This window comes from Phoca vitulina, unplaced genomic scaffold (assembly GCF_004348235.1).
Source record: "Phoca vitulina isolate PV1807 unplaced genomic scaffold, GSC_HSeal_1.0 scaffold1, whole genome shotgun sequence".
Classification (NCBI taxonomy): domain Eukaryota; kingdom Metazoa; phylum Chordata; class Mammalia; order Carnivora; family Phocidae; genus Phoca; species Phoca vitulina.
The window spans coordinates 11,699,925-11,722,904 of record NW_022589704.1 but is presented as its reverse complement, the minus strand read 5'-3'; the positions used below and the strand labels follow the sequence as shown (position 1 = coordinate 11,722,904).

At 40.3% G+C, this 22,980-nt stretch overlaps 1 protein-coding gene across 1 annotated transcript in view; it reads left to right on the top strand.

Moving 5' to 3' along the window:
• COL4A3 (collagen type IV alpha 3 chain) overlaps nucleotides 1-22,980 on the top strand; it is a 123,290-nt gene that overhangs the window by 50,678 nt on the left and 49,632 nt on the right. Inside the window, exons 2-16 of the mRNA XM_032400990.1 lie at nucleotides 5,670-5,726; nucleotides 7,760-7,849; nucleotides 10,712-10,756; nucleotides 11,448-11,492; nucleotides 12,216-12,278; nucleotides 12,954-13,007; nucleotides 14,218-14,244; nucleotides 14,789-14,863; nucleotides 17,000-17,062; nucleotides 17,216-17,251; nucleotides 19,131-19,172; nucleotides 19,389-19,466; nucleotides 21,174-21,236; nucleotides 21,631-21,690; nucleotides 22,904-22,948. Coding sequence (XP_032256881.1) covers nucleotides 5,670-5,726; nucleotides 7,760-7,849; nucleotides 10,712-10,756; nucleotides 11,448-11,492; nucleotides 12,216-12,278; nucleotides 12,954-13,007; nucleotides 14,218-14,244; nucleotides 14,789-14,863; nucleotides 17,000-17,062; nucleotides 17,216-17,251; nucleotides 19,131-19,172; nucleotides 19,389-19,466; nucleotides 21,174-21,236; nucleotides 21,631-21,690; nucleotides 22,904-22,948 — 843 coding nt within the window. The remainder of the gene's footprint in view (nucleotides 1-5,669; nucleotides 5,727-7,759; nucleotides 7,850-10,711; nucleotides 10,757-11,447; nucleotides 11,493-12,215; nucleotides 12,279-12,953; nucleotides 13,008-14,217; nucleotides 14,245-14,788; nucleotides 14,864-16,999; nucleotides 17,063-17,215; nucleotides 17,252-19,130; nucleotides 19,173-19,388; nucleotides 19,467-21,173; nucleotides 21,237-21,630; nucleotides 21,691-22,903; nucleotides 22,949-22,980) is intronic.

The window sequence follows — 22,980 nt, the reverse complement described above, 5'->3', positions numbered from 1 at the left end:
TTTGAATTTTCTACCACTTGGGGCATTTATGCACACTGTGTGTGTATGTGTGTGTGTGTGTGTGTGTGTTAAGAGGCATTTATCAGTGGGGCACCTGGGTGGCTCAGTTGGTTGAGTGGCTGCCTTTGGCTCAGGTCATGATCCCAGGGTCCTGGGATCGAGCCCCGCATGAGGCTCCCTGCTGGGCAGGGGGCCTGCTTCTCCCTCTCCTCCCTGCTTGTGCTCTCTCTCGCTGTCTCTCTCTAATAAATAAAGTCTTAAAAAAAAAAAAAATGTTTAAAAAAAAAAGAGGCATTTATCAGTAAAAAAAATGTTGTCAGTTACAGGGCATATTTTTAAAAATTAGTTCACTAGTGTGCATTACACTGTATGAGATTAGCTTGCTGATACCTCTCAGAGGGAAAACCGTAGTAGTAAACAAAGCAGATAGTGGTTGACCAGAAGGATTGTGGATGGAAGAGGGGAGACAGTTGTGACTAGTTTCGTGCTTCCCAAAGTCATGCTTGTGTTGGACAGTGTAGACTTTCACCAGACCAAGGGAAATGAGAAAAGTAAGAACAGCGTAGATATTGCTTATGAAGTAAAAGTTATTTATTTTCACTTTAAAGGAGCACCTTGTAGTCCGTGAGCATTTATTTGCTTGCTTCCTTTACAGTGTTTTAATTTGCTTTTTCTTGGGGTGCCTTGGTGGCACAGTTGGTTAAGTGCCCGACCCTTGTTTTTGGCTGGGGTCATGATCGGGGTCATGATTGGGGTCGTGATTGGGGTTGTGAGATCAAGCCCTGAGTCAGGTTGCACTGCAGGCTCAGTGCTGACTGGGCTTAAGACTCTCTCTGTCCCTCCCCCTTTCGGGCAAGAACCCTTGCATGCTCACTTTCCCTCTCTCTCAAATGAATAGGGGAATCTTAAAAAAAAAAAATCTTGTTTTTTTCTTATGGAATGATGATAGTAGATGATAGATTTGCTGTTGGCTCATGGGTGGGAGGGTAGATTTGCTTGTTTGTGTTTGAAGAAAGCCATTGCCCTTACATATCAAAATATAAATAAAACAATCCACTGTTGGTCTCCATTAATTTTTTTTATTTTATTGCCCTGTGAAGTTCAAAATATAAGGAACTTTTAGATTAGACGATCTTCTGGATTCTTCCCACCCACAATTTGCATCACCTGGGCCCTCCCTGCCAACAACCCTTAGACTGAAGTGTCGTAGGAAGAAGGGGAGGAACATAAGGGAGGGAAAGGGGGGAAGAGAGAGATTCCTGTGTGCCATTCTGATAATTTTCGCACGTCACAAAATATTATTTTTCTTTTTCTTTTTTTCCAACTATTTGAAAATAGAAAAATCATTCTTAGCTCAAAAGTAGTGCAAAAACAGACCGCAGACTGGATTTGGCCTGTGGGTTGCAGCATGCCAACTCCTGATTTATACTGCGAAGTCCATGAGCTACCACGTTATGTTCATCACTGGGATTTTACATCCCATTGTCGGGGGCACAGCGGCAGTGTGAGGGGAAGAGATACATCTGAGTCCCTCCCCCAATGCCTCAGTAGCCCACAAAGCCAGCCGATAATTAAATATAGCACAGTGCTTGAGAATATGGCTGTGGGTCAAACCACCTGGATTCATATCCCCCAGCTCCATTCACAACGACCTCTAGCCTCCGACATCCAGTTTTCTTAGCTATAAGGTGGAGTTAATTCTAGTACCTGCCTCACAGAATTGTTATTGGGTGTAAATGAGGCCGTGCATGAGGCAGGGAGCCTGAGCAGTGCCCTATGCAGTCACTGCTCAAAAAATGTTAACTATCGGGGCGCCTGGGTGGCTCAGTCAGTTAAGCGTCTGCCTTCAGTTCAGGTCATGATCTCCGGGTCCCGGAATCGAGCCCCATGTCAGGCTCCCTGCTCAGCGGGGACTCTGCTTCTCCCTCTCCCTCTGCCTGCGCTCTCTCTATCTATCAAACAAATAAATAAAATCTTTAAAAAAATGTTAACTACTGAAATCATCATAGGATGGATCCAAGTTCATTTCCTCTACAGCATCCTTATCATGGGATCCTTCAGAGTCTATTAATCTTAAATGAATGGTGAAGGCCTCTTAGACCTGCTAGACTCAAAACATTTTAGGACAAGGAAAAAAAAAAACCTGGAGTTAACGATTATAAATCCCACTCACTGCCTTACATGAGATGGATGGAACTTTCTTACCGATTTATTCCCAAATGTACCAGAGACCTCTGATTGCCCCCTTCTTTGTCAGAGCCAGTAATGTGCATGCTTGCTGTCGTCCAGAAAAACAAAAACGGGTGGCTGATTTAGATGTCTAGACTAGTGGTGTCTCCCTGGACAGGGCTTGAAAGATAGGAAGTGGCATCTCCAGTGAGATTTCTGCGATACCCAAGTGGGGCGACAGCGGCTCTGGGTGGGGAAGAAGGGGCCACCGCGAGAGCGGCGCACGGGTGTCATTCCCCTTTACTGGAGGGCATGCTGCCAAGGCTCACGGTCAGTTGCTTAAGGCAGACACGGGATAGAGGGGCCCTGCGAAGAGCAGTTCATGGAGTCTGTCTGGCTCAGTCAGCCACACTTGGTCAGCTCTTTTCACACACAAAAACGTTCGCCTCAGGCTATTGGCTGGGCAAAGGATCAATAATCATAATGCAGAATCAACAGACCTGCTCAGTAGAGTGTTAACCAGCTTTGAACGCTGCCAACTTCCCCTTACCCTAAACCAGGCCAGGCTGGGCGTGGGGGAGGAGAGGCTGGGGGACAGGCAGGAAACCAGAATATGTCACCCCAAATATGTCTCTCCGACATAAAAATTATTTTGAACTGAAAGCAACGATGAAGCAGTAAATGCAGAGAAGACTTTTTATTTTGTTGTATATTTTTAAAAGGGCATATTTTTCAACTTCTCGGAGGGTTTAAAATTTTCCAAAAAAACCTTTTCAGTCCAAGCAACTAACAACTAATTAGCCTGGTGTTAATTTTAACTTGTATTAAAATAACCAAGGCTTTTAGTTTCATTTTCTGCCACTTCATCGATAGTTGTGCATAATTCATGCGTAAAGAAAATATCTCAGTCACAGTAGAGCAAAACAATAGCAATATGATTCATATGTCCTGAAATTCCAGGTCCAAACTGGCTGTAAAAAAATTACCAGTTTTCCATCTACCCATTGATCCATTTAATCAATCCACAAGCATTGGTTGAGGATATATTATATATCAGGGTTACTGATGTGAATTAGACTAGAATTCCTTCCCTCCTAGGGCTTACAGGCACCAGGGAAAATATACATTAAACATAGGAGCAAATAAGAAGGAGGACCTCATGTCATTTGGGGGCAAACACTTGTTCAAGCTAACATTGAAAGATTTCCAGTAACGTACAGCAAACATGGCTTTTACTCCAAGAAATAAAATAAGGCCTGTCTCATGACCTCCATGTACCTTCTCAGAGGTTAGAGGATTGGTAATTTGCCTCCTCTTACCCGTGGCCCAGAGAGTCTCAGAGAGTGCTGTGTTGTGTCTGGGAGGCAGAAGGGTCAGAGATGCTCATTGTCCACTTGAAACCGTGGCCCGCCACCACCATGGGAACTCGAGCATTGGGTCCTCGCGCGGGTGGCACTTCCTTGCCCAATATCTAGTGCTCTTGGGTGTAGGACTCAGACTCCTTTCTGAAGCCCCGCTGCCCCCTCCAAATGCTGTGTGGGAGCAGCGTGCTTGTCCCTCCAACCCTTGGGGCCACCTGTCAGCAGGTACTTTAACCAGAAACAAAAACTAAGGCTCTTGTCTTCAGGCAGCTTTTGCTTTCCCAAAAGTGAGGGACAGAAAAGCCTGGTTACTTGCTTGGGATGACAGGAAAAAAGACATCGCAAACAAAAAACAGATGTGCAAATTAGTGTGTCAAATGATCTAGTGTTCAGAAACATTTAGAGGATTAGCTCTAGCTTGCAGACTCAGATTTTGGGTGATAGCTTAGACTAGTGGAATCAGAATCACCCAGAGGGCCCATTAAAACAGAATACTGAGACCCACCCCCAGGGTTTGTGATTTAGTGTGTCTGGGGTGGGCCGATAGTTTGCATTTCTGACAAGTTTACAGGTGATGTGGATGCTGCTGATCAGGGGATCCCCACTTTGAGAACTATTGCTTTAGTAGAGTATGCTTGAATATGTGATTGAAATGAACATAAAAGTTGAAAAATCTAGAAAGACAAGATTAAATATATTATGTCAAGGTATGACTTAATGACCCCAAACATCTAGGAGGAAAATCAGAAAAATCTAGTCTTCTAAAAAAGTACCAAATATCCAACACTTGGAGAGAACATAGATTTTCCTTTTCAGTCAATCACTTTCCATTCATACAAATTGTGAGGTATGTATAAACGTGGTGTTTGAAAATTACTATACACTTCCCTTCCTTGAAAGGTAGCATGGCCTAGTGCTCTAGGCTCAGGAAATATATTTAATTAAAGATGTTTTTGCTTGAGCATTTTATTTTAATTGAACAAATAGGGTCCTCCACTTTGGAAATGTCTGAAGCAATTTCTCTTTTATTTTTTCTACCAACCAGTCAGCACAGGTCCTAGACTTGCCCTGCCTTTGCTGTCAATTAATATTCTTTTCCTGTGGAAAGCAAACTCATTCTCAGTTAATATTAACCTGAAGAAAAAAATTTAAAATGTAAATACATAAACATAGAACATGTGTCAAAACACATTTTAAATTCAGTATTTTCAACTACCTCTTTGGTCCTCTGCTGGCAGAGAAATCTTTAAAAATCAACCTTCACTAGAGTTGGCCTGTCCATAGGTTCTAAAACGTGTCAGAGTAACTGAGACAGGATAAGAGTTCTCAAGCTCACAGCTGAATTTTTGTTTTTGCTTTATACCAAGAATATGTCACTACATTAGTGAATTAGTTTGTTCTCCTTGAAGACACATAGTGGGTATTGATCATCTTTTGTCAGTCTTGAACATCATTTCAGGAAAAGAAAACCTTCGAATCACTTATAGAAGATATGACCAGTTAATATACACCTATGCATATATTATATATATGATATACATATTTACATATATAATATACATATTATATATATTATGTTAAATCTAAGTTGCCAACATTAGACCACTTTCTGCTTACGGTTATGGCAATTTCATATGGTACAACTACACGTTATCCTGAAAAAAGGAAAGATGACTTCGCCTTGTCCATAAATAACTTAGAATTCCCAAATACAATAAAAATGATGCACACTCACCGGACAGTTCTCTTACGTGCAACATCTTTTCACTTCTCGGCTCTGTTTCTCTTGATTTATTATTGCCCCAGTATAGCATGGCTCCTAATAAATGGTGTTTAACGCTCAAAGAACAGAAAAATATGTTTGCTTTTGCCCTGCCAGCCAGGATTTATTAAGCTGTTTTTTTTTTTTTTTAAAGATTTTATTTATTTATTTGACAGAGAGAGAGCACAAGCAGGGGGAGCAGCAGAGGGAGAGGGAAAAGCAGGCTTCCCGCCGAGCAGGGAGCCCGATGCGGGGCTCGATCCCAGGACCCTGGGACCATGACCTGAGCCGAAGGCAGATGCTTAACCGACTGAGCCACCCAGGCGCCCCTATTAAGCTGTTTTTAAACAAAACTCTCTCTTTTTCCCTTTTCCTAGGGTTGTATCTGTAAAGACAAAGGCCCGTGCTTCTGTGATGGGATCAAAGGGGAGAAGGTAAAAACAAAATCTTAATATTGCTTCTTTCTTCTGTAGAGCTCCTCCTGGAATTTGTTCTTATCAGAAAGACCCGCAGTGTGTTATTCCATTCCCCAATCCAATTTTAAAGAAATTGTATATAAACATTAACCAAAGAAAAGGAAAAAAACAAAAACAAAAAACCTTCTGGTAAGTTTCAGACAACTTGTGTAAATACCGTCAGGTAAAAATGTAACTCTTTCGGTCTGTAAAGAAAAAGGAGCAAGTTAGCAAAAAAGAAAGCTTATCAGAATGCCTCTCTATGTAGAAATGTTGATAAACACGAGAGAACTGAAAACAACTGGATTCACTCACTTTGACACGGGCACTGAAATCCCAAGACCTCCAGGCCTGCAGCACTGGTGCAGGCGCGCCCCCTGGCGAAAGAATCCTGCAACAGCCCCCTGGTTGAGGCCAAAATGCAGCCCCGGAAGTACTCCCGGTGTCCCCCGCTTTCTGAAAGCTCGCCTTGCGCCACTCCGCTTTTAGCAAAGACCCACGTTGCCATTCGTTTTGCTAACCAAAAGAAATCCAAAGAGGATTTTGCTTCTATGAAAACAACAACAACAAACAAACATTACCATACCAACGTAGGTTTTTCATAAAAGCGAAGTGGTGTAATTCGAACTTTCAGAAAGCGGGGATTTTACACCATTTTACACCATTTCAATTTAGGAAAAGTTTCGTAGGAACTCTGTGCCTTCAGATAGCGGGGCAAGCCCGTAGCTCCATTACAGAATTCAAGAAAAAAAAGAACGCCACGAAATCTCATTAATTCGCTCCATTAACTTGCAATTTGTGATAATTAAGACAGAGGCCGAACTAAAGTTTTTTCTTTGTTTATCAGACCCTTTCCTCAGGGACGCTAATGAATTGCTTAACGATGTTGAAGAGTGACTAAAAATATTTTTAGAATGTATTTTTAGCTCTTTAGATCAAATAATCTGCATATAATTTATATACTAACTATATAATAATTATTGTTTATTTTCAGTTATTCTATAATTAACACGGACTTTGATTTAGGTTTTTCCCTAAAGCTATGAATGTAGTATATTCAGATGCAGGTTGGAAAGCCGGGTTTCATTTTTGCTCTCAAGAATTTATTGAGTCCCTACTATGTGCAAGATGCTATTCTAGGATGTGTGAGAGTAACTGAGTATTGAGAGAGGACTAGCAAATTCTTTTGTTTCTCTTTTTATGGAATGTGTGTGCACATAACCATGTGAAATAGCTCACTTGATCTCTTTCTAAACTTTTTAAAAATTTAATTTACCAATTGTGTAATTAAATTGACTGAATCAACCAGTGACCTTTATTATTAAAGAGTGATCCCAGGACCCATGTTCACCAGAAAATTATTTGTTGGCAGAAACGTGTCACTCATGGGGCCTAAATTATTTTCACTCACTCATTACTAGGGTCATTCTCATAATATCATCTCTTTCTAAAAAACAATTTAGCTCACCCTTTTGGTTATGCCATTCTCGATATCTCCTGCATCTCCTACACAAAGAGCAGATTGAATTACTAATTCCTGTGCAATCAAGAAAGGGCTAAAACTGATAGCCTGCATGTTGTTCTTTTCAAGCTACAAAGCAATTATGCGCACCCCCAAACACATTCTTGTGCCTTAGCCTCACTCTCTCTCCATCCCCAAGCAAACACACCACACCAATCTCAACTTTCTCACTGGCCTTACCCCCTCCAGTTCTTGATTCCCTCTCTCTTGATCTCTGCTCTGTGTAGCGCCACCGTTTGGGGAAAAGTAGTTCCTACAAGACCAAAGGCAAACACTTTCAAGCCTATTATAGACACATACTAAAAGCGGGTAGCTTTCCATTTACTGTTATACTTACTGCTGAGTGTCAATTTTGTTGTTCCAAGGGGAAAAAAAGATATGTCAAATGTCCTCATTAAGTTGTAAAGAAAAGAAAGCAATGGTTGTGGGTATGTTTATTGCTGGACAGTGCTATTCTGTGTGTTTCTTATCCTGTGTTGGTTTTTAACAGGGGGAGAAAGGCTTTCCTGGACCTCCTGGTTATCCAGGCCAGAAAGGATTCCCAGGTCCCGAAGGCTTGCCTGGACCACAGGGACCCAAGGTATGTCAGTTTATAAGCTTGGAACATCCCCAATTCACCTAACCTTCTTTATGCCTACCCCTAGGTTGCTGGGAACCTGGAGAGAATTCGGCATCTCAGCCAATTGGTGGGTGCCATGGTGAATTACTGCTCTCCAGGCTTAGCCAGGTCCTCTCTTATCCCAAGAGATTCAAATGCTCATCACCTTGAAGTTCCCTACTCAACTTCCTCCTCCTCCTCCCTGATCCAGATAGCTTCTATACCTGCCTGTTTTCTTTCGTCTTGCATGAAAGGGTGAGTTCTTTTGGCCTTTCATTCAGGACCTATTCTTACCCCTGTGTCCTGGTCCTGGGATTCCCACCAGAACCATGCCTCTTGGCCATTCCTTTCTTTTTTGTTGTTAGCTTTTCTCTTTTAATCCTCAAGAATGCAAATGGCCCCCCATGCTTATATAAAATTTCCTCTGGCTATTTCAGGTCCTGTAAGCAAAGGATTGCCATCCTTTCCCTGTCTTCCCTTTCTCTGTCAAGATTTTAAACACAAACAAAGTAACTAACCAGGCTAACTGTAATTCATCTCCTATTCGCTCCTCAGCCGCCATAATTTTCCTTTGATCCCCCTGCCCTGAAAACGCTCCTGCAGAAATCACCCATGACTTTTGTGTCCTTCTGCTTTGTTTCACCATGTGGATCACTCTCCTTGAAACACTTGTCTCTCTTTGTTTCTGGAATCATCCCTCCTCCGATTCTCTTCTTTCATGGGTTCCTCTTTCTCAACTCATCACACATTTTTATCCTAAAGTCCGTGATACAACAAAGGGCTTTGTTCAAATAAATACCCTAGAGGATTTGCTAAAGAACTACATAACCACTAGATGTGCTGATGGCTCTTTCCTGCTGCGGACATTAGCTAGACTTAAGCCTGGGCTCTCACGCTCTCACATGGTTGTTCCCCTGACTGCAGGCCTCCAGCAAGCTATGAACTAATGAATAAGCTATGAAAGATCATTGTAATTGATCCCCACAGAGTCTTTTTAAATTTCATAAATGTGTCGACTACTTACTTGGTCATCAAAGGCAACAGTTACTGCGAATTTCTTCTGTGTCAGGCATTGGGACGTTTACTGTTGACTGTCTCTCAGCTACTCTTCACGTTGAACCCCAGAAATCATGACTATGGTGACTCAGTCTCTCCGTTTTAGGGATGAGGAAACCGATGCTCAGAGCACTTAAGTAACTTATCCTGTGCTCCATGGTTAAAGGTGACAAAATCAGAGTTCAAATCTGGTTTTATATGATGCCAGAATCAAACTTCCATAACCAAAGAAACTAAACCCACACCTACAGTTTCTAAGTAAACAAGCAAAATGTTGTGGTATTCCAGGAATTCTACCATTTCGTGTCTGTCTGATTCATGTATGTGTAGTTTCTCCATTTCTCTTTCTTCTGACCCTAATTTTGAAAAAAAAAAAAAAATCATTCAGATTCTGGACATTTAGTGTCTGAATTTGGACCCATTCAGTGTCTGACCATCCCACTGCCTTATTCCAGGATAGTCCCACTTTTCACTAATAAAATGAATTTGCCACTTCAACTCTGGACTTGGATCAACTCATGTCAACTTCTTCCTTTTTGTTTTGTTCTTTACTCCCATTCCTCTCATTATGCTGGCATTTCTTTAGAGAAGCCAACAATCAATTAAAATAATCATTGCAAACATATGGTGCTTACGATGGGTTATGTGATGTGGAGGTATTCCATAAAGTTAATCCAGAAAATTTGGGGGCCATGTTGTCATGGAGTTTGTATACGACAGTGTACTTTATAGATGTAGCTACAAAAGATAATTTGATCAAAGGCAGACAATTATTGCATATTAAAACCTGACCAAAAAGATTTTTAAGTGGGATCGAGCCCCGCATCAGGCTCCCTGCTCAGCGGGGAGCCTGCTTCTCCCACTCCCACTGCCCCTGCTTGTGTTCCCTCTCTCACTGTGTCTCTCTCTGTCACATAAATAAATAAAATATAAAAAAAAAAAAACCTGACCAAAAATATTTTTCAGGTTTAAAAATTTCCTCTCTTAATTTTAAATATTGTATGCATGAAAAAAATTACAATTTTGGGGTCTTGTGCATAACACAAATAGCATCCTGCAGAGAAGGAGAACATGGGCACGCGCCCAGGCATTCCACCTCAGTCAGCGAAGGCCAACTGTGGCCTTGACCATCCAATCTCAGAAGACTCTGTAACAACCCTTTTCTCAAAAAAAATATCAAAAATACCAAAACATACTGAAACTCCCAGGAATGATAAAAAACTTGCCCGAAGCAAGTTTATCTCTGGTTCAGGCAGTTCTTACTTGGCTATTTATTTATTTGTGCATGCCAGGCCCATTTTGTTAATAAAGTCTTTCTCTTGCACAGAAATATTGGCTGCCATTCTCATCCCCCATTGTAATTGTATCATCATCCTTATCAGACCTCTGCAGCTGTCTGGCTAATGTGGGGTTTTTACAGCAGCTCTTCTCAGACATTAATGTGAACAAGAGTTATTTTCTAATCTGGTGAAAATGTAGATTCAGAATCAATCCGTCTGAGACGTGGCGGAGGCCTGAGAGCCTGCGTTGCTCACAAGCTCCCAGGTGATGTTAATCCTGCAGGCCCCTGGACCCCACATTGAGCAGCGGGGCTTTGAACGAATTTCTGTTGGTCCTTTCTGATAAATGTTTTAGCTTCAATTAAGCAAACAAGCAATTTCACTGTGTTAACACTGAAATAATCACAAGAACAAAACAGTTTGGCGTGTGAATAGAATGGGGACTTTTAATTTATGGTTTCTTAGTGCCAAATAATTTCCAGTGCCTTTTTTTTTTTCTTGGATCTAGGGCTCACCAGGACTCCCAGGACTCACTGGTCCCAAAGGTGTGAGGGTTAGTAGTCCAACTGGTCCATCCTGATTGTTTGATGAAAATTCTTCTTCTTTAAAAAATAAGAACTCTGAAAAAATAAAAAATAAAAAATAAGAACTCTGCTCCGTAAAAGTTATACAAATGTCACAAAGGAGTACATTCTGTATGATACACTCTATAGATGAAGTTCAAGAACAGGTAAAAGGAATCTGTCATGGCAGAAAACAGTGGTTATTCTGTTGGGGGTGGGTATTAATGGACTGGGACAGGGTGTGAGAGAACCATGGGGGGTGGAGATGTTCCCTGTTTGGATGGGATGGTGGTGATACCAATATGTACATGTACACATATGCAAACATTCCTTAAACTGTTTGCAGAAGCTTGGGGTACTCTACTCTATGCAAATTATACCTTAAAAGTCCACCCAAAAAAGGCAAAAATAATCTTAATCATCTCTTTTTAAATATTGCACTGTATGTTAACTAAAATTTAAATAAAAATTTCAAAAAAGAAGTTTGATAAATGTAAGATTTTGAAAAGTTTGTCAAACCTTTTTTTTGTTGTTGTTTTGTTTTGTTTTCCAAATAGTGTTTAGCCATTCCTAATTAGAGTTGCAGGATGGGGTTGTCAGAATGGTAAATACTTTTATGTTTATAGGTTGAAACACTTTTAAGTGTTTTTCTTGTCACCTTCCCCTTTTCTACGTCTGCAGGGAATAACTGGATTGCCGGGATTTTCAGGTCCTCCTGGACTTCCAGTAAGTAATGGGGAAAATGTGTAAATTTTAAAAAATAAAAAGAAAGCTCATTTTAATAAAGAGGTTAAAGCAATAGCACAAAGAAATAGGTACTGAGACATGTGCTACATGATGAAAATGTTACAGTAGAATCACATAATATATTAGAGTGTGGATTTGTAGGACACACAAGTCCAGTTGGATTTCCTAAAATCCAAGCAGAACAGAATGGAATAGAATGGAATGGGACAGAATGGGACTTGACAGTATGAGATGGGATAGAATGGGATGGGATGGAATGGACTAGAATGAATGGGATAGGATAGAATAGAATAGAATAGAATAGATGGAATAGAATAGATTAACTCTATTTAATAGTGTAGAATAATAAAATAATAGTTACCTTGTGTATACATCCTTCTTCTTTTTCCTTTCCTTTCTTCCAGTTTAAAACAGCATGTTAAGGGACTTCATTTTATATAGAAAGGTCTTCTGTTTTATCTAAAATATCTGTATCTCACTTGATAATTTTGGGTTTTGATTAGCCCATTTTATTTGCTATAATTTTTATTTAAATTATCTAAAATAACTAAATATACTATTTAACTATTTAATAGCCATTTGTATTTAAATAAGTATCTAAATTAGGCCATCTCTTCCCTCGCCTTGGGTCCTTCACGATGGCTACTTGTTCCTGGGGCCCGGGTGGTGATGCCACCTCTCTGAGACTTGCTCTGTTTTCAGGGCATCCCGGGCCATCCTGGGCCTTATGGACCTGCTGGTGTCCCAGGATGCAAGGGGTCTAAGGTATGTACTTCTCACACAGGAGATGGTTAGGAAACATTTTGCAGAATGAATCAATCAAGGGGAAGGAGGAAAGAGAAGGCACAGACTTTCCTTGAGAGACTCTTTTAGCCAGAACCATTGGTATGTGTCTTCAGGACAGAAACATGATGGTCTTCTTTCTTCTTATGGCTTGGTTTCTGATTGTCTTTTGAGGACATTCTCTCATGTTCTTCCACAGAAGGACAACTGGGGGCTCACCCTTCACCTAAGGTTGTGAGTGTATGTAAATCAGAAACGAAAGCTTGGAATGCAAAATTGGTCTTTTGAGAAAAGTGACTGAGCTTTCCAGTGTTCACTCATGCCATTTGTTTGGTGACAGCACCCTCCTTTCCCCCAGAATGGTGGCCATGAAAGAACTAATTACTCAAGTTTCAAGGAAACAGCAATTAAAAAGTTCTTGGCACAATTACACTTTTGCCGTTTATGCACAATTTGAGAAACAGTAGATTCTAATCCTGTTTTCAATTAAGATAATGGTTTTCTGGCCTTCAGCCTCATGACCCAGTAGCCATAAGGAATTTGGGTTACTTAGTCTAGATTTACCACTGCAGGGCTGGAAGAGAGAAACAGGGTAAATATCTCAATAGGCTGTTCTAGAACAACTAAAAAGAGTAACAAGCTTTGTATGCCTTCCAGGGTGAGCAAGGGTTTCCAGGCCTGCCGGGGACACCAGGCTACCCAGGGATCCCAGTAGGTATCCATTTCTAACTCTGTATAAAGTACAAACACGAGTCATTTACAGAATGGCCGTGTGCTGAAATCCATCACAACTTTGCGGAAGTCGGGGGCCGCGGGTAGTAGACATTCAGCGCATGGGTGGGGGGAGGAATGAATAAATGCATTTTGAGTTCAGGTTTGTGCTTTGAGGTTTTATTTTGCTTTTGAGACATCCAAGCAGAGATGAGTGATAGGCAGCTGGATTCGCTTAGAGGAGAGGCCCCAGATGGTGGTGACACAAGGAGCGAGAAGGAGGGGAAAAGAACCTCAGAACAGACAAGCCCCAGCACAGGATGTCTGGGTCAAGGAGAATACACCTGTAAAGAGGAGGGGCCTCGTGGTAGAAAGAAGACCAAGAGGAGTATATTATGGAAGCCCAGGAAAGATGTTTTTGAGTAGAGGGAGTGGCTGACAGCTGACTAATGCTGCTGAGATGTCCAGTAAGATCTGAGGTCTTGTCATTGATTCTAGCAACGTCATTATCATTGCAAGCCTTAGGAAGGGATATTTCCAGCATGGATGGAGGCAGGAGGCAGGTGGGGCACTGAGGAATGAACAGAATGGGAAGATGGCAGATGACACGAAGGATAGACTGGTGGGGGGAGATTTTGTTTGTTTAAATGAAAGAAACTTGAGCATGTTTAAAAACCAGTGGGAATATATGTGCAATGGAATACTACTCAGCCATCAAAAAAAATGAAATCTTGCCATTTGCAACGACGTGGCTGGAACTAGAGGGCATTATGCTAAGCGAAATAAGTCAATCAGAGAAAGACAATGATCGTATGATTTCACTCATATGTGGAATTTAAGAAACAAAACAGAGGAGCATAGGGGAAGGGAGGGAAAAAGAAAACAAGATGCAATCAGAGAGGGAGACAAACCATAAGAGACTCCTAATCATAGAAAACAAATTGAGGGTTGCTGGAGGGGAGGTGGTGGAGGGATGGGGTCACTGGGTGATGGACATTAAGGAGGGCACGTGATGTAATGAGCACTGGGTGTTATATAAGACTGATGAATCACTGAACTCTACCTCTGAAACTAATAATACATTGTATGTTGATTAATTGAATTTCAATAAAAAATTTTAAAAAACGGTGGGAAGTAGACAGTGGGAGAGGGGGCAGAACAGCAGCAAGGACAAAGCAGTGATGTTAAGTATTTGGTTTCCTTTTTTTAGGGTGCTGTTGGTTTGAAAGGAGAAAAGGTAAGTCACGTGTGGCATATTATTATTGAAAATCTCTAAGTGGACATATGAAAAGATTTCTATTAAACAATGAGGTATAAGAAATTACAAATTAGGCTTCATAATTAATTCAGAAACCAATTAATAATTGGGACATGATATTTATTCCTATTCAACAACTTCTTTTAGCTCTTGTCATAAATATCTCTTAAGGAATACAATGTTTGTAAAATCCTTTTAGGGAATAGAGTCTAGGGGAAGAGAACTAACCTCAGCCTGGGGGCCCCACCTTCTAGATCAAGAGTTGCCACTAATTTTGGTATCTTGAGAAATGGTTTCTCATCCTTGTGTCTTTCTTCCTTCCACAGTAAACTGTCAATTTTAGGAGATAGGAAAATCTTTTATTTCTTCAAAATGGAGTAACTACATAATCCTAAATCATTTCCCCAAGTTTATATCCTGAAAAGCACTTTTATCCTTGAAGGAGTAGAACCTTGAAGAAGCATTTAAAGGAGTTTTGAAAATATAACATTGACTATGTTTAATGAAGTTCTTCATTTTCAAGGGTGCTCCTGCTGCAGAAGGTATAGAACTTGATGGAAGAGGTGACCCCGGGTTGCCAGGAGCTCCGGGATTCCAGGTATTGCACGTCAGAGAAGGTCTCATTATTCTCAGTCCTCTGGCTCTGACTCTGGCTCTCTGTCTATCTGTCCCTCTCCTTTTTCTCCTCTCTGTCTCTGTGGACTCTGTCTTTGTCTGTCTCTCCTCTTTCTCTTTTCCCCCAAATCTCTTTCTCACTCTCTTAGGAACATTTTTATGGTTTGTTTTGTTTTCTTTTTTGTTTCATTTTCTTTTTTTATTGAGGTATTATTGACATATGACATTACATTCATTTCAGATGTGCAAGGTAATGATGGGATATTTGTACATATTGTGGAATGATCCCCACAATAAGTCTAGTTAACCTCCATAACCACAGTGACAAATACTCTTTTTTTCTTGTGATGAGAACTTTACTTTCTTAGCAACCTTCAGATCTGGGGTACGGTATTGTTAGCTGTAGTCACTGTGCTGTACCTTATACCCCCAAGACTTATTTATTTATAACGGGAGGTTTCTACCTTTTGACCCCCTTTACCCATTTTGCCCTCCCTTCAACCCCACCTCTGACAACCACAAGAACATTTGAAGTAGACATTCATATTTCTTCTGTTGGCATTGACTTCATTTCATTCTAAAACATTCACCTCATAAGAAACTCCATGAAACTAATATAAAAGGATGATTTTGTGCTTAAGTCTTTTAATCTCTTCTTAAATCTCAATTACCCAGGCTTTCCTAAACCTAAGGAGGAATCTTCAAGGAATAGTTATGCTCCACTTATTCTGTATTTGTTGAAATCAAGGATAGGTTTGTATCATACATTGAATATCATTTAAAACTATAATGTTAAATAACAGCCCTGTTTCAAATTTTGCATGACAGTAAGTAACTGGGTTTTATTTAAATGCATCTTTCTCCTGTTGAGTGGTTTACCTTCTGATCTATATGTATGTAGATCTGAGTGTGATCCCTAATGGGTATGAAGAGACACAGCTATTTGGGGGACTGTGTATGCTTTACTTTGGGATTCAAAAGGGTCTTTTGATAAACCTAAGGCACAGGTACTAACTTCCAGGTTAATTAACCAGAAATATCTTAACTTAGTTCAGAAGTGTATGTGGAAATTTCTGGAAATTTGTCTAAGTGAGCCAAAGAGTTTGAGTGTAGGTTGTCGAACTCCCTGATGGTGAGCCATGCCAACTGATGGTGATCCACAAAATGACACAACGATGCAGTTAGGAGCCTTTACTGACCTTTGAGGAAAGATGCAGAACATGATGGCTCTTCATTTTTCTTGCTTAGGAAACATTTATGGGGCCTGATGCTGGAGGAAAGGGATCCAGTAAGAAGAGATTAGCAGCAATCTGGGACATCAATGTGCCCCTTAAATGTACCTTGAGTGTTGGCTAGGTACTACCAAGTGCTGCTGATGAAGATAGAGCAGTAGGACATTCATCTATACAAGAAATATTTATTACATCCCAATTATGTGTCAGCAGCTGTCCTAGGCTCTAGAGATACCATGGTGCGTAAGTTAGCCAAGAAAGGGTTAAAAAAAATTCTTGCCCTCATGGATCTGACATTCTAGTAGGGGAAAACAGAAAAGATATAAATTAGTAAGTGCATGGTGTGTTAAATAGTAAATTTCAAGAAGGAAAATAATGCAGGGGCAGGGGAGAGGAAGTGTCCAGGTTGGAAGGAGGGTTGTGGCTTTAGATTGGATGGACAGGGAAAGGATGACATTTGAGTGAAAATAAGAAAAGGGAGAAGAAATGAGTCATAAATATGTCTGGGAAAGAGGTTCTAGGCATAAGGAGAGCAGGTGGAAGGCCCTACCAAAGGAGCATGCTTGGCTGAGAGAGACAGACAGGCAGACAGAGAGATAGACAGAAAAGCAAAATTTTAAAAATTTAAAAACCTCCTCTAAAATAAAGCTACTGCTCTGGTCATTCTCCTGGAAATGTTGCCATCAGGATATTCCTGGCTGCCTGTTATACATGGCAACGCACTTTCAGGCATCTTGTTTTTTTCTTTTTTTGTAATTAACTGCAGCCATAAATGACAGGCGTCATGTTCCTCAGGTTTCATTAAAATATTGTAATGGATTTAATTAATGGACATTGTTCTTAGGTGAGAAGTAAATTCAAACTCACTCTATTCTCTTAATTTACAGGGTTTACCAGGCCTTCCAGGCTTTCCAGGACCTGTTGGTCCACCTGGCCCTCCGGGATTCTCAGTGAGTATGAAGTCATCACTGCTATAGACCCTGTAACCTAATAAATTCATTATAGCGAAAAACTTTACACAGAGTTTTTGGCTTGGCACATTTTCTGCTGTAATTTTAACTTGTGGCTTTTTTTTTTTTTTTTTTACTTGTGGCTTTTTCTAGGGCTTTCCAGGAGCCATGGGACCTCCAGGACCTAAGGTAGATTACAGTTCATATATCACAACAGCCAGAACACTGAGAACAAGTTAAAAGCCAAACCTGGTCTGATTGGACACGTGGTCACTGCCTGGCCCCTCTCTAGAAGCCACAGGATTCCCGGCAGGAAAGGGAACAGGACAGGCAGCTCTGTACCCCTCACTCTCTTCTCCCTGCACTTAGTAACTTGATCCCTGATAATTCAGTTATAAGGAGCTCCCTATTAAGAAAGGGCAAGTCCATAGATTTCTCATTTCCAATAATCCTACCGATCATCCAACACTTTATCCTATAAAATTTGTGGTGGCCTGCTTCCCAACACCAACCTGATCTTGATGCTAGGAAACGAAGGGTGAATATTCATGTGCTCATTAAACAGAGTCCTGCATGTCTTTCTCATGAAAAGACCGATTGCTAGTTTTGGGGAGGAAAAACTTTTCTCTATCCTCTTAGGTTCCTGCGTGGGGACATGCATATGGAACTGAAAAAAGACTGATTAACAGGAGAAGAAGGTTTATTTCATATGCATGTGAGGGCCTCACAGAAATGAAATGAAAACCCCAAAGAGGCTGTCAGGCCAGAGGCTTGTGTAACATTTTAACAAAGGGTGATACATTTGTGGAGGAGTGACAAGACAAAGGAAAGGGGTTTTGAGCTGATAGGGGTAGTAAATTGTGGGAAAGTAAGTATAAGGGGGAAACTAATGGAAGATGAGGGTTATTTCAGTAAGGTTTGCTGATGCAGATTTCAGTCAGTGCTGGCTCCAGAGATAAGAGTTGTCTCCTCTTCCTGGTACAGGACAAGAGCCAGGTGACATCTTCACCAAGGGAAGATGCCTCCATGCCCTGCCCTTAGGTAGACGGAGGAGGGTAGAGAACTTTTTCTGCATTTGCTGTTACTCAATTGTCTGGAGCTCAAAATAATTCTTATGCCAAAGTGATATTTTGGGGTGGCTTATTCTGAGCCCCTTGTTTAACTAAGTAGGAAAATGCTGAGTGAGGCTGAGGCCCCTAGGAAATTAGTCCTAACGCCATATCTCTTGCTACTACCAGCTAGACTTTGTGTGTAGGGAACTTGCCAAGGTGCTTTCACAATTATTATCTCATTATTTACGTGAGTTGTCAAAGAGACAGTAAATGACAGAGCTGAGATTTAAAGTCTTTTGATTCCTCATCTTGAGCTTTTGTCCTATACCTTGTGGGCTAATGGGGGGAAGATCTGTATACTCAAGAGTAAAACAGCAAGGAGGCACTTGTGATGCGCACTGGCTATAGTATGGAAGTGATGAATCACTGACCTCTACTCCAGAAATCAGTATTGCACTGTATGGTAACTAACAAAATTTAAATAAATAATTAAAAAAAGGCAAGGAGGCATTGGTTGAAATGATAGATCAGCCATTGTTAGTGAGACAGACTGTTCACATTAGACATAGCTCATTTCACTAAATTACTAGTGAAGTCAGATAGCCTGAAATGTTTTCTTACCTCCCTATCAACTTTTGAATTTCAGAATCCAGAAGTTCAGCCACCCTTCCTTCGTATCTTTAAGACGAGAAAACTAGGGCATCAGAAAATTAGATAACCAGCCAGTGGCTGAGCCAGAAAATGTCCTCTGAGCTGGTTTCCCTTTCTGATCCCGCCACACATCATGTCATCATTTGCCATAGAAAGTCAATCCATTAAGCTTTCTGCACTTCGTGATCTCCACTTTTGAAAGAAACATATTGCCCCTCTCCTCCAAGAAATAGCTAAAGTAATTTTTATAATACTAACATTACCATTAAAATATAAACGTTCAGTTACAAACATTGGAACGTCAATGGATTTAGACTCTTCATCTCCATTTTTAAAAAATAATTTAGTGTTGTCTTTTCTTACAGGGTCACATGGGCGATAAAGTGATAGGACAAAAAGGAGAGCGGGTAATTCAAATATTGTGGTTTATTTGTGGGCAAGACATTTTATGTTTTATAGCAATCATCCTGTACATCTTAGTCACTAAGTGACCCTGGAACAAACATGTTTGCTCTGTCATTTGCGCTATCTTCTTACCTAAGAACCAAAGGGGAGAGTCTTTCTCTCCAAAAAGCAAAGGTGATGTTGTTTGGTTTTGCATTCCTGAATGTGTTTGTCTTTAGGGTGTGAAAGGATTAACAGGACCCCCTGGACCACCAGGAACGGTTATTGTCACGCTAACAGGCCCAGATAACAGAACGGTAACTCTTCCATTTTATTACTTGGGTTGTACGTTCTCACTTCCGGGGTGAGGTCCTCGTGATCCCTTACCTTTTATAAGCTTTGCCCTCTGAGCTCTCTCAGCCAGCCTGAGCCTCTGGAGTTTATTTTTTCCCCATCTTTTACTCGTGAACCAGAAAACATGAGACAGAGATCTGAGGCAAGATCAGAGGCTAGCAGCTTCCACGATTCTAGAAGGTAGAGCTTGGATCTAATTTTGCTCACCTTTTATCCTCACCCCCTCTCATTGTTCCTAACTCAGATGGGGATTTGGTGAGTACTTTTGATAAATGATAACAAAATAGGTGTATGGCTGTGATCCAACTGAATAGTAATGACCTAAAGATATCAGTGGAATGGTATTATAATCAAAGGGGACATTTTTACCTGCCATTATATCCCCAAGGGCAATGTGGCCTGCATTCTTCTCCAAGGACACTGTGGCCCTGTTTTTCAAAATGAACATCTGCTTTTTGCTTCCACCATGAGGTAGCTAGAAGGACCAGGATATCGAACTGAACTGAATGCTCAGAAAAAGTGAATCACAATATAATACCCCAAACCTAGACACAAGGTTGATCCCAGAATGTCTGGGGGGGTGGGGAAGTGAGGGGTTAATTAACAATTTTTTTGTGGATTAACTAAGAAATAAATATAAATTCTTGTTCTCTTTTAAACTTCTGATTGTTTTTAGTAATAGCTTGATTGAAATATAATTCACATACCATATAATTCACTGTTTTAAAGAATAAAACTCATGGGTTTTAGTTATAATTAATTTTAACAACATTATTCAGATATAATTTATATACCATGAAACTCACTTATTTAGTACACAATTCAGTGGCTTTTAGTGTATTTGTGGGGTTGTACAACTATTACCACATGCAATTTTAGAACATTTTCATCACCTAAAAAATAAACCCCTTAGCCTCTCCAATATAATTAATTCTTAATGATAGAAGTTTTGTTTATCAAAACAAAACTGAGAAGAGTTAAAACAAAACATGGTGAAATTTGATATGACCAAAATAATATCACTGAAGATTGGAAAAAATTGATGTAAGGAAAATAACTAAACTTCTCAGAGGTAATCAACAAAAATAAAATTAATGAAGTCTAAAATTTTATTGGCTGGAAATGGACAGAAAAATATATCTTATCTTGACAAAAACTAGATCTGGAAGATTTGACCTAGGTGAAAATCTTTGAGTTTGAAAAAAATGATGCTCCAAGAGGAGACTCACACTGGAGAAAATACAGTCAATAAATGTGATAAGAACACAAACAAACCTGATCAACACAATCAAATCCTCCTTATAACATATGATCAGAAATTAATTGATCCCAATGAAAATAATTCTGTATATTTATATTAAAAATGAAAATAAGATACATTGGGAATGATTTGAATGTGGTTATTGAAAACTGATTCAGGAATTAAATTGATTTAACATATTTGGATCCAAAAGATACTTTCTTTAAAACAACAAAAGTTCATATATGGCTTCAATGGGTTCACAAGTATAAAATCTGAAATAGGAAAAATGATAATCTGTCATGTTAACAGGAGATACATAAGTAGTTTGTAGATCCAGTTCGTTGAACAGATGGAGAAAATTTTCAAGTAAAAGCGGTATAATCTTGTTTGATCTGTGTGTAATGACTTTAAATTGTTTTTGTCGCAGGATCTCAAGGGGGAAAAGGGAGACAAGGGAGCCCTGGGGAAATCCGGACCTCCTGGACCCTCAGTAGGTTCTTTAGAGTCATGCTGTTCCCTCGAAACATGAAGTAGAGCCTTAGTGTGTATTTGGATGTATGATCTACTTTTAAATCTTAATATTAGCTAAAGCATGATATTTCACCACAGACATCATGGAATATACTAGAATTACTTCACAGCCTCTTCTAGCTGAAATCCCTGCGAGGTTGTACACCCACCCACTGCCTCTCTCCCATCTTATGATTTATCTTCAGCATCTGGTATTTTAGCATCTGTTTTTAAATGAACACTTATACATGAGATGACCCCCCATTTGAACATTTTAAAACATAACAGAATAATCAGAAGGAAAAACTTAATGACAATCGAGGTGAGTCAAAAAATCAATTCATAAAATTTGACGTAACTCTCATTAATTACAGGGACCGCCTGGAGAATCTTATGGATCTCAGAAAGGTGCTCCTGGAGAGCCTGGCCTGCAGGTAAATTTGGAAACTCAGTATCGTGTGCAGCGTGTATCAGTCAATGCTTAGGTCTCTTTAGAAGGCAAGTGTAAGATGCCCAATTCAAACTCGCTTTGATTTTTGTAAGTTTTTTTTTAAAGATTTAAGAAATGAAACTTATTTGTTCAAGTATCTGAGGATTTCAAGGCTAAAACAGCCTTCGAGGACTTCAGAGCCTGAAACAAGATGGGCAGGACTCTCCCTATCATGTCTCCTCCTCTGTGGGTATTGGCTTCGTGGTCTCCTTTGACACTGATCTTCCACGTAGGCGTCAATGGGGAGGAAGAGCAGGAGGTAGCAGAGGACCGCTTCGGGTTAATGGCATCCAAGAAGATAGTGTGTCTCCCTGTGTCCACTAATAACACCCCCAAGAATCGCTCTAATTGGCCCAGCTTGGTCCTATGTCTCACCCTGGAGAGACGACTGTGGCCAGGAGGGAAAGTTCCCAGGATTGGCCAGGCCAGCGGGGTGGGGGCTACTGTGACCGACAGTCGCATGAGACCCACACAGAGTGAGGAAAGGGCAGGTCTCCACAGAAGATGGGGCACACTGTGGCATGGGTGCTGGGAAGACAGAAGCAACCGGGGTCCACTCACCCACCCAGCTCTATTTTGGAAAGATTTAAACACATATATTGTTTAAAGACTCTAAAGATTATACATCAAGAAAAGTATTTTTTTCTAAGAAAAAGTGTTCAGTCAATATCCTCTATCACAGAGGGTAAACATTGTGATAGTTCATCTAAAAGCCTTGTCTGTTTGGGACACTGCAATATGCCTTTATAAATACATTCAAATATTGGCACGTGTGCGGGTCAGGAATTGCCAACATTTCAAATAAATAATTTGAGTGTGAACTCCTCCCTCTTTCTAGGTCTTTTTGTCCATTTCTCTGGTTTTTCAATTTTTCTTCCAAGCTGGGATGGGCAGTATCAAACCTCATTTAATTAGCTAATCTTACTTTCCAATCTTTCTTTCCCTCCCTAATTTCCCATTCTGACTGGCTTCTGCCTTCCTCAGCAAGAGAAGGTCTGTGATTAATTGGTTTTTCTTCTAACAAATGGGTGGGAAGTTTCAGTCAGGCTGTCTTGCCCGAGGTCAAGAGGAAATGATCATATCATTTACGTTTTCCATATTTATTAAAGTTATCCATATTTATTAAATTATGTGTTTTTGCTTTGTTTTTGTTTTAGGGAAAACCTGGCAAAGATGGGGCCCCTGGTTTCCCTGGCACTGAGGTAAAGACATGTTTGGCCCATTGATGTTGTTG